This window comes from Clupea harengus, chromosome 13 (assembly GCF_900700415.2).
Source record: "Clupea harengus chromosome 13, Ch_v2.0.2, whole genome shotgun sequence".
NCBI lineage: Eukaryota > Metazoa > Chordata > Actinopteri > Clupeiformes > Clupeidae > Clupea > Clupea harengus.
The window spans coordinates 28,942,255-28,960,049 of NC_045164.1; the positions used below are offsets into that span (position 1 = coordinate 28,942,255).

The 17,795-nt window shown below is 42.0% G+C and overlaps 1 protein-coding gene across 1 annotated transcript; it reads right to left on the reverse strand.

The window, feature by feature from the left end:
• Window positions 1–8,073: 8,073 nt before the first annotated feature.
• On the reverse strand, window positions 8,074–12,416 carry LOC116223147. Its single transcript, XM_031578731.2, has 2 exons — window positions 12,335–12,416; window positions 8,074–12,182 (listed from the first exon to the last, which is right to left on the reverse strand). The coding sequence occupies exon 2, from the start codon at window positions 11,828–11,830 to the stop codon at window positions 8,183–8,185; it is 3,648 nt and encodes a 1,215-aa protein (XP_031434591.1). The 5' UTR covers window positions 11,831–12,182; window positions 12,335–12,416; the 3' UTR covers window positions 8,074–8,182.
• Window positions 12,417–17,795: the final 5,379 nt, after the last annotated feature.

Sequence of the window (17,795 nt, forward strand, 5' to 3'; positions counted from 1 at the left end):
AACCGACACACAGGGGCAATCCACTGATTTTTACTAAATATGTATGGGATTAGAACGCACCTTCAGTTTATAGACCTTTACATGAGGGACACTCATACATGTGGTGTCTTCCTTTCCTGCAGAACAGTCTAGACTATCCAGATCTTTAATCATTTTATATGATAATACATATCATACTTTTTTTTATTTAAGTCCATATATGAAGTGGGGCAAAGATTGTACCTTATGACATTGTATCTCATCTTAAAAAACTGGCAGGAAAGATATCTTGTCATCATTGTGTAGGAGAGAACTGTGGTGGTGGAATACTTCATGAGTTAGTGATTAGAAAAAATGTGAGCTCAGTGCCTAACATAAATAATTTTTGTATTAATTCTTAATTGTTTTATTCACTGAAGTCTCCTCACTGAATCAATGGATGAAAAATGTTAAACTGAGCTGAGCTGAGGTGAGGTGACCAGAGGTGACCTGTGTGCACAGTTGACCACAACTTTTAAAACAAGCCATTAATAAATGTCTATGCAGGGGCGGTTTTAGGCACGGGCGACCCGGGCAGCCGCCCGGGGCGGCACTTTTTCATAAAACGTGGGGGGCGGCAAGAGCACTTTAAAAAAAAAAATCATCTGGGCCACGAAGCGGTTTTCTATTATCTATCATATCACTGTGTGTGGAATTGGCAAATTGGCGCCCCCTGCAGCTGCCGTGGACAGATCCTGAGTGAGAAGGGAGAAGGGGGAAGGGGAGAGGGCGCGGGGTACAGTTCACCTCTGGGTCTCTTTCTTCCAAATAACGCACATTCATAACATTATAATTACAGGCCTATAATTCCTGCACGTTTTCGTTTTTCTGAATTGTGTGAAATGGCTAATACAAATAGGTAATACAGAACGATTATGTGGTCACCAAGGGCAAGGTGAATTGGTGGAAGGACATCACTGACTGCTTCAACAGCTCAGAGGGAGTTTCGCCCGGGGCGTAATTCCATGTAGAACCGCCACTGTGTCTATGTTTCACCCAATGTCAGCATAAATTCACTTATCTGGCTGGTTATGAAAGATTTTCTCAAACCGAACGGAGCCCTGTAAAATGTATGGTTGAAAACATGGCATTGATCAAAATCTATAATATTTCAGCTGATGTCAGCAATAAGTTTACATATCTGGCTGCTTATGAAAGTTTTTCACAAACCATTTGCTCACATTGTGCCTAACATTACGACCCACTCTATGGACACTTATCCGCTATATTTTGCTTAAGTAAATGAAGGGACAACCAACACTGTGGATTATTTACATTCCAGCTGACTTTCTGTTGTGTATGGATACATTAAAAGTGACAAGGAATGTCTGAAATGTAGCATAGCTAGTTGGCTTAATCAGTTCCAGCTGAGAGCCTTTTAGACACTACAGCACAGGTCAGTTATGAACTTTACCATTCAAAATGAAAGTCACATACATTTTTATCAACAGATAGCCCATAAACAGTTATGTAGCAAATGACAGCTTTGCCAAGCTACTAGCATGTTGAACCACTTTGTGTGGATTCCAATTTTTCCCTATTTTTACCATTGGAGCAGACACACACACAGACACAAACACACTTACACAGGAATACACACAGACACACACATACTCATGTACACACACATTGTTCCTGACTAGTAAAAGTAATCTCCAGGCTGTTCTTTGTATATCTGAACTCCTCCACCCAGCTGGTCATTGGTAAAAATATTTTTTTCATACAAAGCTGCAGTACTTAGCCAATGTGGCACCCCAAGCCACTCCTTAACCACCTTATTCATGACTCTCTCAAATTTCTCCACTCTGAAATGGCAACTTCATATACAGTCAAAGACCACCTTAGGCATGGTAAAAGCCCAAACTGTAAGCCCCTCAATTTCAGTTTACCAAGCAAGACGGTGTTATCACTAGTGCTGATCGCCTAAACACCTTCTCAGGTGTGGACAATCAATCAACTTATGCCCATTTACCACCCAGAGGCTGTTGCACTGCCACTGCAAAACCAGTGGGGGTGCAGAGGGGCCTAACAACGCTCACAAGTGATCAGTGTTTCCTTGATGCTCCCTAAAAGCTGGGTCGGAATTTGCACAGAAAGAGTATTTTCATTATTTTTTGTTTTTCAGGCTGGATGATTTTGATAGGGTGCAGTGTGTCTCTTTTCTTGTGTACTGCACTGGTGGGGTCTTTCTCTAGTATGTATTTTCTGATGTACCTTGAGACTAGATATTCTATTAAAGGCCTTCCTACACTGAAGACACTGATAAGGCTTTTCCGCTGTATGCGTGATCTGATGAGTGGTTGGATGTGACCTACTCTAGCATGTATTTTCTGATGTGTCTGGAGATTGCCCTTGGTATTAAAGCACTTCCTACACTAAGAACACAGATGTTTCTTTTCCCCTGTATGGATCTTCGGGTGTGATTGAGATGAGATGTGTCATGAGATGTGGATGGTAAGCGCTTTGTTACTCCCTGAACCATTCTCATCTACACTGATATGGCTCTGTATGGATCTTCTGGTGTGATTTGAGATGACCCAAATATGTAATAGTATGTAACTTGATAAGAGGATTAGAACTATATTTTCCCCAGTTAACATTTTCAGTCTGTGTGGAACTCCTTAAAAAAAACACATGAAAATGAGGTGCAGTGTAAACTCTACCAGGTAAAGCATGAATGGGTCTCTCTCTCTCTCGGCATGTGTGTGTTTGTGTGTTTGTGTGTTTGTGAGTTTGCGCAAGTGTGCATGGAGGGGAGAGGGGTTTCAAACAGTGAAATAGTATTTATGCTTGAAATAACATTCCTACCTCAAACAACAGGTTTTAAATGGCTAGGAGCCCTTACACCACAACCTCGTGTTATTTAGTTTCACACCGGAGTTAATGAATGAATGCTTTCGGTACACGGATGAGGTCAATACATGGGTTTGTTTTATAAAATTAGATAAAATACTGTTATATGGTTATATAAAAGTTTGCTAACTGGTGTCTTTTGGTGATATTGTTGACAATGTCTTTCTTTGATGACTTTTCCTACAGTTTTTTTCATTTTGACAGGGTGTTCAGTCTCAGACCACAGAGCTACATAGTTCTACAAGATGATACCAAAAGTAGTTGTGTCACAGAGTACCGTGCCAATAGGGATTGTGGATCATTTGTGTTTTACTATATTTTATTCATTTCTAGCAAAAGCATTTGTGTAATTTATAAGTTTTTAAGACAATCTATACAAGCTATCCTAGAAAACAAAAAAACAACAAAAACAGCAATAACAATATTATTATGGCTTATCAGCTCATTTCAGCCATTCTAGAATGTTATTGAAATGAAAATGAGTTATCATGAATAATCCTGCACTAATGTCTCAGAGCAGAAAACATCATTAAAGAAAATGTGCTGACTTATATATTCTACTCACTCAAATGACCCTTCAATATACATGAATTAGTGAATTCATGAACTAATATGGAAGGTTTAACTTCTGCACAATGTATACGGTAAATAATAAAAGTTGCAATGTTGGGAGGAAATGCAGTAAAATGCTGATTTTGTGGAATCGTACAAAACTGGGGCTGACGTGTGACCTGATGGACAGTGAGTGCTGAGCTCCTTCTAAATCTCTTCCCACTTGTATCACACTGATACGGCAAGTCTCGTTGTGGATTCTCTGTGTCTCTTCAGATGACATGTTTGATTATATGCTCATATCAGCCATACTAGAATGTTATTCAAATTAAAATGAGTTATCATGAGTAATCCTGTAATATTATTTCAAGAAAACTGAGCAGAAAACATGACTAAAGAAAATGTGCTGACTTTGCGATATTCTACTCACTCAAATGACCCATCAAGATGTTACTTTGTGTGCAATTAAAGTTGCAATATCAGGGGGAATGCAGTAAATTGCTGATTCTACGGAATCGTACGAAACTGGAACTGATGTGTGACCTAATCTCTCTCTGTGGATGGTAAGTTCTTTGCTACTCCTGAAACCCTTCCCACATGTAGTACACTGATATGGCTTTCCCCCAGTATGTGTCAGCTGGTGGATGGTAAGTGATTCATTACTCCTGAAACCTTTCCCACATGTAGTACACTGATATGGCTTTTCCCCAGTATGGATCATCTGGTGTGTCTTGAGCTTAGACATTCGTCTAAAGGCCTTTCCACACAGAGAACAATGATATGGCTTTTCCCCAGTGTGGATCCTCAGGTGTCTCTTGAGATCACCCGTCCGAATAAAGGTCATTCCACACTGAGGACAATGATTTAGCTTATCCCCAGTATGGATCATCTGGTGTGTCTTGAGATTAGACATTTGGCTGAAAGTTTTTCCACACTGAGAACATTGATGGGGCTTTTCTCCTGTGTGTGTTCGTTGATGTTACAAGTTACAAGTTACAAGTCTTTTATTGTCAGATGCACAGAATGACACAGGGTCAGACTGGGCACTGAAATTCTTAGGACAAGGCACCACACAACAACCTACCATAGCATAACATAGCAAACATAATATAACATAACATAATATGGGGAATGCAGTAAATTGCTGATTCTACGTAATCGTACGAAACTGGAACGTACACATACACTCTGTACAAGTACTCTGAACATAATTTACATGTTGTAACAACCCGGCTCTTAGGCTTGTTACAAGAAACCAACAACACAAAAGTTTATCCGAAACGCCAAAGGTTTGATTTACAAAGTTCCAAAGTTTCAATCAAAGTTATCAAAGTTCACACAATCAAAGTTCTCATAATCAAAGTTCTCACAATCAAAGTTCTCACAAAGTTATCCATCAAAGTTCTCAAACAAAGTTCGTTCTCTTGCTCTTAGTTCCCCCGAAGTCAGGAAGTGCCGGTCCTTTATAGTGGAGGGACACGCCCGCCCAGGTGGTTAATCACTGGCACCTGGAAGACAGATTCAACACCCACACACGTATGCACTCAATTTACACACATTCGTTGGTGGAAGGAAGAGACAAAACAAGCAGAGCCGACGAGCCCAAAAGGGTTCGTCACACATGTAATAACATATAATAACATTACTAAATATACAAGATAAATATACAATACAATATGCTAAAACATATACCAACCTATACATATAATACTAACATATATACATATAACCAGGGCTGTAGTGGAGGGTAAACGCACGTAAACGCCGTTTACGCACCTCTGGAATTTTGGAAATAGCGTTTACGCACCTCTAAATAGCGTTTACGCACCTCTAAGTGGCATTTACGCACCTCAAAGTTCCCTGCGCCTTGTATTCTGCCGTTGGAATAATCTGAAATAAATTTGGTGTCATTTTAAATCACCTAAAACTAAATTTCATATTGTTGAACATATAAACACCGTAATCTGAATAATTTTCATCTGCGCTGTATTATGGTCTGTGGCCCTCCAATCAGTGCCTTGCAGCTGTGGCGGCGACACCAATCAGGATCCAGGAAGTATGTAAACACATACACGTTGTGGATTAGCCTGCCTGACTACCCGTTCGGAATGAATTCATTAGCCATGGATATCAGGCGATTTTTGAAGAGACCATCAAGTGCTTTCACTCACACAGATGCCCGCAAAGTAAGGCTGAAGAAGATCAATTCACATTTTAAAACGTTGTTTTGGTTCGAACAACATCGTATTAAGACAGGGACAAACACTTACGCATATCGCTGCAGATAAGGCTATTTCATTGAAAATTGTAGATATATTCTTTGCAAGCCAGTTAGACATAGCTAAGTGAAATGTTTTAGCTATAGAATCTTCGCGGTCAATGTCAAATATAAGTGTAGAAGAAGAGCAACAGCAGAACAAGCATAAACCCAACCAGTGGGCTCTCGCACGCTCCCTTCATTGAGGCAGAGGTACTGTTTGCCTCCCCTTCGAGGCTTTTTGTCAGATCAGCAAGACTAAATTGATTCTACGCATGCGCTCAACCCAGTTTGTGAGGGATTGAGCAATCTGAGATGAGGCACAGCTCGTCGCTGCCTAACCGTCTCGCTGTCTCCTATCTGTTTGAACAGGACATGCGCAAATTCAGCGATTTTAATTAAAATATTAATATTTATTTGATCGTTTTTTACTTTCATGATGACAGGTGAGGCTCTGCCTCCACTGACCGCATGTCCTATATGGCCTATATGCTTAATCAATACGTTATTTGAAGGCATGAAAGGTGTAGAGTAGCCTGTAAGCGAAATACACTGGAAACATAGATTATTTGAAGTCAGTTCTCAATGTGAAAAAAACATGCCTGTTCAATCCAACACAGTATGTGAAGTCCTGGCTGGTAAAGCACAGGAAAGCCAAGATCCCCAGAACACGCCCCTGCAAGGCAGGTTTCTCCACAGGGGAAGTGTTTAATTGCAGCATGGTTTCTTTTTATATTAAACTTTTCAGGTGTATCACCCTGGGCCTGTTTCCCGAGGTCCTATAGAGGTCCTTTCTTTTGTCTCCCCCACCACCCCCTTCATTTTTGTGAGGCCTACACATACTTTTCTTTACTGTTTTCTTGAAATTTAATAAACTACAAACTCATCTATTCACTGTCATTGATTTAATGTGACTTTAACTGATGTGACGCTTTGTGTTGCGTTGCTTCGCGTCGTGTTGCTTCGCGTCGTGTTGCATCGCGTCGTGTTGCATCGCGTCGTGTTGCATCGCGTTGTGTTGCATTGTGTCGTGTTGCATCGCGTCGAGGTCTGTCTGATCCCAAAATTCATAGTTTACCCACCTCTAATTTTACCACTACATCACTGCATATAACATATAATACACATATAGTAACATATAACAAACTAAACTACAGACAAATGGGAGTAGCAGGTAGTGCAATAATTCTGAGAAATATGTATTTGTCGTGTAAGAGACAGTATGTAAGTGTAAGTACAAGCAGTGATTTGAAAGTGACAGTGTATGTAAGTGACGAGTGCAAAAGTGTCGATAGTGTGTCAATGTCCAGTTAGCAGCCTGATGGCTCTCGGGAAAAAACTGTTCTCCAGTCTGTGTGTGCGAGACCGGATACTACGGTACCGCCTTCCAGAAGGCAGCAGGGTGAAAAGTCTGAAGGCTGGATGATAGCAGTCCTTTAGGATCCTGCCAGTTTTCCTGAGGCATCGTGTACGGTATGTGTCCTGCAGGGCTGGGAGCTCCTTACCGATGATGAACTCCGCAGTCCTGACCACACTACGTAGGGCCTTGCGGTCCTTGGCTGTGCAGCTCCCATACCACACTGTGATGCACCCAGTCAGGATGCTTTCTATTGTGCATCTGTAGAAATTGGTGAGGATGACTGAATCCATGCCAAACTTCTTCAGTCTCCTCAGGAAGAAGAGGCGCTTCCGGGCCCACTTTGACCACCTTTTCTGTGTGAGCAGACCAGGTGAGGTCGTTACTGATGTTGACCCCGAGGAACCTGAAGCAGCTGACCATTTCCACTGCAGAACCGTTGTCAAGTTATCAGGGGATTTTTTAACTTCTGCCCAAACTTGAAAAAGGCCTTGGCCATCAACAGGGTTAAAATGGTAACGACTCAGACGGTTTCTTCATTCTTCTTTGTTTTATTTGAGTTAAAATACTTCTTTTCAGCAAACACGTCTTTTCAGGTTGAAAACCTTTACAAGAAACAAAACATAAAACACAGCACTTACAAACTGCCCTCCATCAAATACACAAACAACAACAGTGCATGTAAACTACCACAAAACTCAAACACTAAAGCACACTTTTGCAATAGATTACCAGATAACATCAAACATTGTCTTACCAGTAGCATCCCTGGTAGTGGCCAGCAAGTTAAGTCCCCCATTAGCAGTCACCATATGCTTTACAAACACTCACACTACCTGTGCTTAAGTGACTTGACTTCCTGTATTTCCTGTCATGAGGACCACTTCCTGCTTCACAATAAAAGTTGTATTTTCAAAACAAAAGTCCCTTCCCGGTTACAATCTGACAGCACACCTCCCACTTGAGCTCCTGGTGCCAGAACCCAAGGAGGTCACGTCACTCTTCTCTGGGGTGCCGCTCTCCTTACAAGAGATTCGGGCCTGCCAATTGACACCACTTCTTCCAGAACTTATTCACCTCCGACTGGATCACTCTCAGCCTTTTGTAGGGGTAACCCTCAAACTGGAAGTCTCCTGGGTCTCCTCTCAAGCTCGCCCCAGCAGGAGAGAGTTTGGAGTGATATACTCCATGCAATCCTCTTGACTTTGTGCTCTCGCATCTACAGGCCTCTCATTGGCCATATTGGCCGCCATATACACAAAGGTCTGGAATCCTCCCCATGTGAAGACTCCATTACCACCTACGTTCTGGAGGGCTCTCTTTACAGTCCGCACTGCTGCTTTAGCTGCTCCATTTCTATGAGGTGAGTCTGCAGGATGGATCTTCCAGGACCATTTTGTGCCATTCTTGGCCACCTTTTCCTCCACTCCTGACCTTTCCAGATTCTCCAGGAACCGATAGAGGTCTTCAAGGGCAGGTTTGGCCCCGACAAAGTTGGTGCCTGGGTCAGACCATACCTTGCTGGGGTGTCCCCTCAGTGATGTAAATCGTTGATAAGCAAGCAGAAATCCTTCTGCGGACATGTCACTGACAATGTCAGCATGAATGGCTCTGGATGCCATGCAACTGAACACGATACCCCACACCTTCAGCCTCACTCTCTTCTTCACCTCATCTTTCACTTCATATAACCCCTCTTCTTTTGAGGGTGATGCCTCCCACTTTGATTTCTTTGGGGTCTGGTCTTTAAGGCCTAGCCAGCTATCAGCAGCCTGTCTTACCCAAGCAACGACATTCACCAGCCTGGACAAGCAGCTAAATCTCTTGACCTCCAAAAGATTTTTGAAGGCTGAGTTTGAAAGTGCTACTCTCAGCACAACTTCACCCTGTCTCATTTCTGGATCAGTTTCCGATGCATCAGGGCAGACAATCAGGTGGGTTGGGTCAGTATCATTTTTTTCAACAGAGTCTTCAGCTTTGGTGTGGTCCTGGGTGGTGACCCCTCGGCATCTCTTCACTTGACCTCTTGTCATTACTGCTGAAAAGGCCTTCCTCTGCAGCTTACTGATGCTGTCCCTGGCGTCAGTTACCACTTCCTCAGCGGACTGACTTGGCAGGACAAATGTTTTGTGCGTCTCAGAGGGCGTCCTCGTTGTGGTGTCTGCTACTCCCCTTTCCTGCCTCCCACTTTGCGTAGACTGGACCCATGGCTTCAGAGAAAATCCACCTGCTTGTAGAATTTCCTCAATCTCCTTGGTCACTTCGCTCAGTCTGTTTGAATTATTGTGGGATGTTAGGACATCATCCATGTAGCTGTCTTCCTCCAGTACCCTTCGCGCCTCCTTGCACTCAAGGACGTCACGGTGAGTTGCAGCTGTATGCCTAGCTTCACCGATGGTGTCTTGCATGTGAACTGTCTTGGTCATTAAGGGGACCTCAGCAGGGATCTCCTCATATTTGATGGCAGCTGTTCTCATAGAACGAGCAAAGTGTGTCTTTGACTCATGTGCCGTCATGTTTACTTGCTCAAACAGATCAGGGTGCGCTCCGCCCACTGTCTTTCCAAGAGGGCTCTCCCACAAGACGAGATCTCCAACAACTTTCACCCTTTGTGGGGCAAGTCTCCCTTCTCTGTGACTTATGAGCAACTCAATCTGCTCAGGTCTCCTCAGCTCCTCAGGTTCAACTTCTGGGAAGAATCTCGTCAGCTCTTCAGGCTTGACAGCTCGGTGAACTTTGGCGATCTCCTTCAGCCCATAACAGATTAGTTCATGGGCCCTCTCAGTTCCCTTGGAGGTTTTGATTCGAACTCTGAGGAGGTATCTTCTTGTGGCTACTTTGGTAGCCATTCCACCCACTCCATGCACAATTAGTGTGATCTTCTCACTCCTAAGATTCAATCTTTTGGCTGCTTTATGAGTAATGTAGTTGGTGTCTGAAGCCAGATCCACCAGGGCTCCGATTTTTTGACCTGCATTAGCGGTCACTTCCATTAACATCATAATGACGGGAAGTTCTCTCAATCCACTTTCTTTGAGGAGGCTCACCTGGTTCTTAGCTGGACAGCTGACGTTCGACGAATTATTGGTGAAGGCCTTCCTGCACCTCTCAGCTAACTCGGGGGTAAGTTCACCCAAGAATCTCTTCTGTTCCTCAGTTAAGTTCTTTTTGTCTCTGTCATCTGTTTGAGGTTTCTTAAGTTCACGCCTCTTGCTGTTCCCTCTTGGACAGAGAAAGAAGTGGTGATCTGAGGAGCCTCTCTTTTTGCAGTCTACATTCCTGCACAGGTAAGTGTCTCTACAGCCGTCATCATACTCATGACACCCTAAGCACTCCCTGCATGCACCAATCCTTTCCACAGCAGCTTCCTTTTCTGATAACTTCAGAGCCCTGAACTTTTTGCAGAAGAAAATCCTGTCCTTATGTTTCTCATCCCCACAGATAATGCATCCATCCTCAGCATCTTCACCCTTTGTGGCTTGAGTTGAGGCATATTTCTTGTTAAATGTCCTTTCTGCTTTATCTGAACTCTCTGGCTTGTCTGTGATTTGTAGGTGCTCTAGCCTCTCGAAGATCTCCTCTTGCTTCTTCAGAAAAGCTAATAGCATGTCAAAGTGCTTATCTTCAGTGACATCATTGCTAGGATCCACCATGAACATCAGCCAGTCCTTCTTCAAACCCTCCGGAAGCTTGCTCTCTAAAGACCTCACCACCAGTGGGTTTTTGATGGCGCCGGTACTTCCTAGGTCTGTGAGGTCAGCGAGAGCTTTTCCAATGGTCTGAATAAGGTCTACTACTTTTCTCGGCTGATTTCCTCTGACTGGCTGAATCTTCTCGAGCTCATCAACAATTTCTAGAGCAATGGCACATTTGTTACCATACCTATTTGCCAGCACTCTGAAGACATCATCAGCTGTGCTGTAAGTCGACAAGCGGAGATCTTTCACAATCTTTTCTTCCACACTATCAAGAAGCTGAATCTTTTTTACCTCTGGCGAACCGGTAGGCTCTCCCTGCTTCTGAAGGCTTTCCCAGTCTGTCCTCCAGCGGTGGAAGTCTCTTTTGCAGCCGCTAAACGTGGGCAGTTTGGTTGGTTTAATTCTCACTACTGGTATTGTCGGTCCAGTGTGTTCTTGTTTCACGCCAGTGCCTTGCTTCTCCACAGATATTCTCCGGGCTCTGGCAAATTCACCTTTTCTCATGTCTAGCTCATTGTAAGCTACTCTCAGCTCCCTGCTTCGCTTTCGAAAGTCTCTTTCCTCTGCTGCAGGAATCCATGACTCCCAGGCTGCGAATGCGTCAGATGTTTCTTTAATCAACTTTCCCACTACATTATGTTGGATTTCAAATCCTTCACAGTAACTGCTTTCCACAGGTAGTCCATATGTATGCCTACAGGCTTTTTCTGCTTCTTCAAAAGCAGCCTCTAGCATCTCTGATCCATATCTGCTCCAGAGGTTGGTTTGAACAATCTGCTTTACGTCATTGAACTTTTGCTCACATTCACTGCCGTATTTACTTAGGTCTGCATCTTGCTCCAGACTTAGCACACCATCTTTACCATCTTCTTTGGCTGCTAGCTCTGCTTCTAACCCAGTCCTGTAGTCATCGTTGGCCTCAATAACTTTCCTTGAATCGGCAGAGAGCTTTGCAAATTCTTGTCTGAGTTCTAACTCAGTTAAATAGCCTGCTTTCCGACTGAGATAGTTAGCTTGCTTGGTTAAGGAGGTCTTTGCAACCATCCTGTATTTCTTAAGCTGATCCAGTGTGTTGCCGAGAGCTTCGGCTGCCATCTTGAATGTGATTTCTCTTTAACTCCCAACTTATTTATTTAGGTTAACTGATTGGGTTCCCAATGCCTCTTGAATAGCCTTGCTGTCTAGCAACTCTCCTCTGCATCCACACTCTGGACTCACTGAAGCCGTTAATCTTCTAGTCTTGATGCAGCTCTTTGGTTATCAATCAGCCTTGGTTTTCAACTGTCAAGTTATCAGGGGATTTTTTAACTTCTGCCCAAACTTGAAAAAGGCCTTGGCCATCAACAGGGTTAAAATGGTAACGACTCAGACGGTTTCTTCATTCTTCTTTGTTTTATTTGAGTTAAAATACTTCTTTTCAGCAAACACGTCTTTTCAGGTTGAAAACCTTTACAAGAAACAAAACATAAAACACAGCACTCACAAACTGCCCTCCATCAAATACACAAACAACAACAGTGCATGTAAACTACCACAAAACTCAAACACTAAAGCACACTTTTGCAATAGATTACCAGATAACATCAAACATTGTCTTACCAGTAGCATCCCTGGTAGTGGCCAGCAAGTACAGTCCCCCATTAGCAGTCACCATATGCTTTACAAACACTCACACTGCCTGTGCTTAAGTGACTTGACTTCCTGTATTTCCTGTCATGAGGACCACTTCCTGCTTCACAATAAAAGTTGTATTTTCAAAACAAAAGTCCCTTCCCGGTTACAATCTGACAGCACAACCGTTGATATGCAGGGGTGCGTACTCCTCCACCTGCCGTCTCCTAAAGTCCACAATCATCTCCTTTGTCTTGCTGATGTTGAGAGAAAGAGGCTATTATCCTGACACCATGTAGTCAGGGTAGCAACCTCCTCTCTGTAGGCTGACTCATCCTTGCCAGTGATGAGGCCCACAATGGTTGTGTCATCAGCAAACTTGACAATGAGGTTGGAGCTGTGCGTAGCTACACAGTCATGTGTGAACAAGGAGAACAGGAGGGGGCTGAGCACACAGCCCTGGTGGGTGCCTGTGTTGGTGATTACTGTAGATGAGGTGCGGTCACCGATTCTCACTACCTGTGGCCTCCCCGTCAGGCAGTCGAAGACCCATTTGCATAGGGAGGTGCTTAGTCCCAGGTCTACGAGCTTCGAGACGAGTCTGATGGATTGCAAGAGCGGAAGCTAGAGCAAAGGTTTTGAAACACTGGGAGCATTCATGTCTGTCCTTCCTTGTGTTCGATTGCTGATGTATGATGACTTCTCTCTACTTTCCTCTGTACTCCTTTTGCTTGAATGGATCCTTTGAACGTCTCCTATATTATTAAAAAATATTTTTTAAATAATATCCTCTTTCTCCTCTATTTGTAACATTAGCACTAGAACACTGAAAACTATTTATTTTAGATTGACTGGCTATTTGCTAGAATAGCATATCACTTGGAAGTCCCTTAGGCTAAAAGTGATCACCCTGAGACTGCACTGTTAATGTAAGCAGAGATACAGGCACATGAGTTAGAGATCTGGAGACAAAATGATGGCAGGAATTTTAAATGTCTTACATTTTAAAGACTGCAAATGATATCCTATAATTAAGGTCTTTCCATGGTATCTCTATTCTCTCAATAGTTCTCACATTTAATTGAGTAAAGCAGAAGATAAAGCCAGGGGGTTTTAACTTGTTTTTTAAATCAACTTTGATTCAACCTTAAACAGTAAAAATGTCTGTTCCAATAACATGACATATTTTTATATACATATTTTTTTTTTTTAAATATCCCATCAGTTATCTAGCTGATGTTACATTGTACTCAATTTAACACATTCAATTATAATAGAAAAGGGTAGAAGCCCTCAGGGTGCCTGTGCAGCTTCTTATTGACACAAGTTAGCCTTCACAGATATTAACATGAGTTAATATTAACACATGCTAGCAGCTGCCAAATTTGAAGATGGTTCCCTATGCTAGAGACAGATAGGAGTTAAAAATCTACCGCAGGCAGAAACCCTCTGGGTGCCCTTGAAGCTTCATAGTAACATGATTACATATTCACTGCATATTAACTATTATTATTATTAGTATTAACTACACACACAAAAGTTACAGAGCTTGAGAAAAGATAACGGTAAACACTTTCTCTCTTTCAAATGTAACAATAATATTATCCCTTGATTAAGGTAGTATGCATATTATGTCTACTCTCTGTACAGATCTCACGTTTCATTGAATTAAGTACAAATTAATTCCAGGTGGTGCAATTCATATTTTTTTGTTTTGTTTCTCATGATACAAAATAATCTGCAACTTACTTGTAGGTCTAGAAGCAACGAGATCATATTTTAAACCAGATTCATCTTCCTGTTTAATATCCATCAGTGAAGACTTTTCTTCTTTGCAGGTCAAGGTTGGTGATCTTTTTGTTTCAGTCTTACACTCATGTTTCAGTCCAGGCACTTCCACTTTTTTACTTGCAGACAGATAGTCTTGCAGGAAATCATCAAATTCTTCTTCTTTTACCTCCTCCTTCACTGACATGAGCAGTTGTGGTGGTTCTGTAGATCCTGTTTCTCAAAGAAAATGCACAAAAGAACTACAGTTTAGTTGAACTGTTGGAGACTTACACTTCTACAATACGCTTCCAAAGAATTGCACACTTACTCCTTCAGAACATCCCAGTGCCAGTCAATTCAGCTCTGTTTTGCAAAAGGAAATCCAGTCCAACATTCCTCCAATATAAGGATGATTTGTTAAACAAAGAACTACAATATAGTTGTACTGTTGTTGCAATATACAAAAACACACATGCAGTATCCACTCAGAGCATCCCAGTGTCTACCTTACAACGGTGAGTTCAGTATCCATCCAGAGCATCCCAGTGTCTACCTTACAATGGTGAGTTCAGTCTCCCCTATGTGGTGTTAATATAGTGCATCCTCTGTCTGATCCATCAGCTTCTTGGATTCAAGCCTAACCAATCAGCTGCTGGAGCTTTTGGAATGCAAATTAGAATGACAAAGGAGTATGGGAAGGAATTTGCAGTGTTCACGTGTGATGGTCCTCAAGTGGGCGTGATCAGGGTTCAACCTGCAGACAACACAAAGGAGGGTAGATGGGCCATTGCTGGATGTGTGAACTAAAAGGTGATTTGGTAGGGAAGGCTATATGGGGGTGGGCTGGGGGTGTGAACTAAAAGGTCATGGGGTAGGTGGGAGATGGGCTGGTAAACTGAAGAAACCCTCCATTTTTCCTCAAAGCTTTTGAAACTGTATGTTTGTGTGTGTATTTATAAAGACATATGTGTTTATGTGTGTGAATGCAAGTATGTTTCATAATAGTTTATAACTTGATATGAGGACAGAGGATTACAAAAGTATGAGACCTGCATATAAGCTTCCAAACTTTCTTAAAGCTTTGTGTGTTTTTGTGTGTATTAATTCAGAAGACTTTTTATTTGTGCTTTGCTCTGACTGTGAATGATAGTGGAATATTTTGCTCAACTGCAATGTCTGCACTCCTATGATTAGGTACCCTACATTAAGAACACAACAGTCAATTCACAGAACTTTCCTTTTTTTTCGTAGAACGTCCCAAAAACAAACAGGAAAATACTTTTATCCACATACCCATACACCAGCATATATACAATTATAAACCTGCAGGTAAAGAAGCCATATAGACACCATATACCCAATTAATGGGTGCCTACAGTACCAGTCAAAAGTTTGGACACACCTTCTCATTCAATGGTTTTTCTTTATTTTTAATTTGTTCTACATTGTAGATTAATATTGAAGACATCCAAACTATGAAGGAACACATATGGAATTATGTGGTAAACTAAAAAATACTCAAAAAACCAGAATATATTTTAGATTTTAGATTCTTAGATCTTTTTAGAAGTAGCCACCTTTTGCTTTGATGACAGCTTTTCACACTCTTGGCATTCTTTCAATCAGCTTCATGAGGTAGTCACCTGGAATGGTTTTCCAACAGTCTTGAAGGAGTTCCCAGAGGTGCTGAGCACTTGTGGCTGCTTTGCCTTCACTCTGTGGTCCAACTCCCAGACCATCTCAACTGGGTTTAGGTTGGGTGATTGTGGAGGCCAGGTCATCTGATTTCCACTGGTTTAATGTCCATTCCTAGTGTTTCTTGGCCCAAGCAAGTCTCTTCTTCTTGTTGTTCATCCTCAGTAGTGGTTTCTTTGCAGCAATTCCACCATGAAGGCCTGATTCACGCAGTCTCCTCTGAACAGTTGATGTTGAGATGTGTCTGCTACTTGAACTCTGCAAAGCATTTATGTGGGCTCTAATCTGAGGTGCAGTTAATTGGCGGTTTCTGAGGCTGGTAACTCTAATGAACTTATCTTCTGCAGCAGAGGTAACTCTTGGTCTTCCTGTCCTGGGGCGGTCCTCATGAGAGCCAGTTTCATCATAGCGTTTGATGGTTTTTGCTACTGCACTGGATACATTCAAAGTTCTTGAAATCTTCCGGCTTGACTGACCTTCCTGTCTTAAAGTAATGATTGACTGTTGTTTCTCTTTACTTAGTTGAGTGGTTCTTGCCATAATATGGATTAGAACTGTAGTCAAATCAAATCAAATCAAATCAAATCAAATCAAACTTTATTTGTACGGCGCATTTCATACAAGGAAGTAACACAATGCGCCTCACAGTAGGAAAGAAAAGGGGGGGGGGTTTACAAACACTTGTAAAAAAAAAAACACACAGATTTTCAAGAGATAAATGAATAAAATAAAATAAACGTACTAACCGCACTGGCACCGTAAAGGACTACTCAGCACGGTCATCGTCAAACTAAGCTGCTGGGGGGGGGGGGGGGGGGGGGGGGGTTACAAACACTTGTAAAGAGACACAGATAAGTAAATAAATAAATAAATGTTACATTAATGTTAAATAAATACATTTTACAAGTTACAAAACACTTATAAAAAGACAAAGATTTTGCCAGAGATAAATGAACAGGAAATTACGTACTAACCGCACTGGCACCATAAAGGACTGCTCAGCACAGTTATCGTCAAACTAAGAGACAGCTGCTGGGGGGGGGGGGGGGTACAAATACTTGAAAAGAGACAGAAATAAGTAAATAAATAAATGTTCCATAAATGTTAAATACATTTTACAGTGAGTGATAAGCGAGATCAAAGAGGTATGTCTTAAGTGCATGTTTAAAGGTTTCAACCGTTTCGGCCATTCTTAGGTATTCTGGCAGAGTGTTCCAAAGGTTGGGGGCATAGAAACTAAAAGCTGCTTCCCCATGTCTCTTTGTCCTGGCTTTTGGAACTGTTAGAAGTTCAGTGCCGGAGGACCTCAGGGATCTACTGGGTGTGTACCTTGAGAGCATGTCTGTTATATATTCAGGTGCATGACTATGGAGTGATTTATAGACTAGTAGGAGAACCTTGAAATCTATTCTAAAACTAACAGGTAGCCAGTGCAGTGATTTTAATACTGGTGTGATGTGCGCTCTCCGTCTTGTTTTAGTGAGGACTCGCGCTGCTGCATTCTGTATTGTTTGTAGTTGACTAATGGCTTTTTTTGGTAGACCAGACAAAAGCGAGTTACAGTAGTCTAGCCTGCTCGTGATAAACGCGTGCATCAGTCTTTCGGTGTCAGCCTGAGCGAGAAACGGTTGCACCTTAGCAATGTTTCTTAAGTGATAAAAAGATGTTTTAATTATATTTTTGATATGGGTTTCAAAATTGAGATCTGAGTCAAGTATGACGCCTAGGTTTCTGGCTTGGTGCTTGGTGTTAAGTGCTAGTGTTTTTAAGTGTGCAGTTAGTTTCTCTCTCTCGTTTTTTTCACCAATGACTAATACCTCTGTTTTATCTTGGTTTAGCTGGAGAAAGTTTTGTGACATCCATACATTTATATCAGAAATGCAATTTACCAAACAATCAATAGAGCTGTAGTTGTTGGGTGTTACAGAAATATAGAGCTGGGTGTCATCTGCATAGCTATGATAGTCGATGTTGTGCCTCCTAG

Excerpts from the sequence above, each read along its gene's own strand:
- LOC116223147 (XM_031578731.2), bottom strand. The coding sequence starts at position 11,830 with ATGGCAGCCGAAGCTCTCGGCAACACACTGGATCAGCTTAAGAAATAC.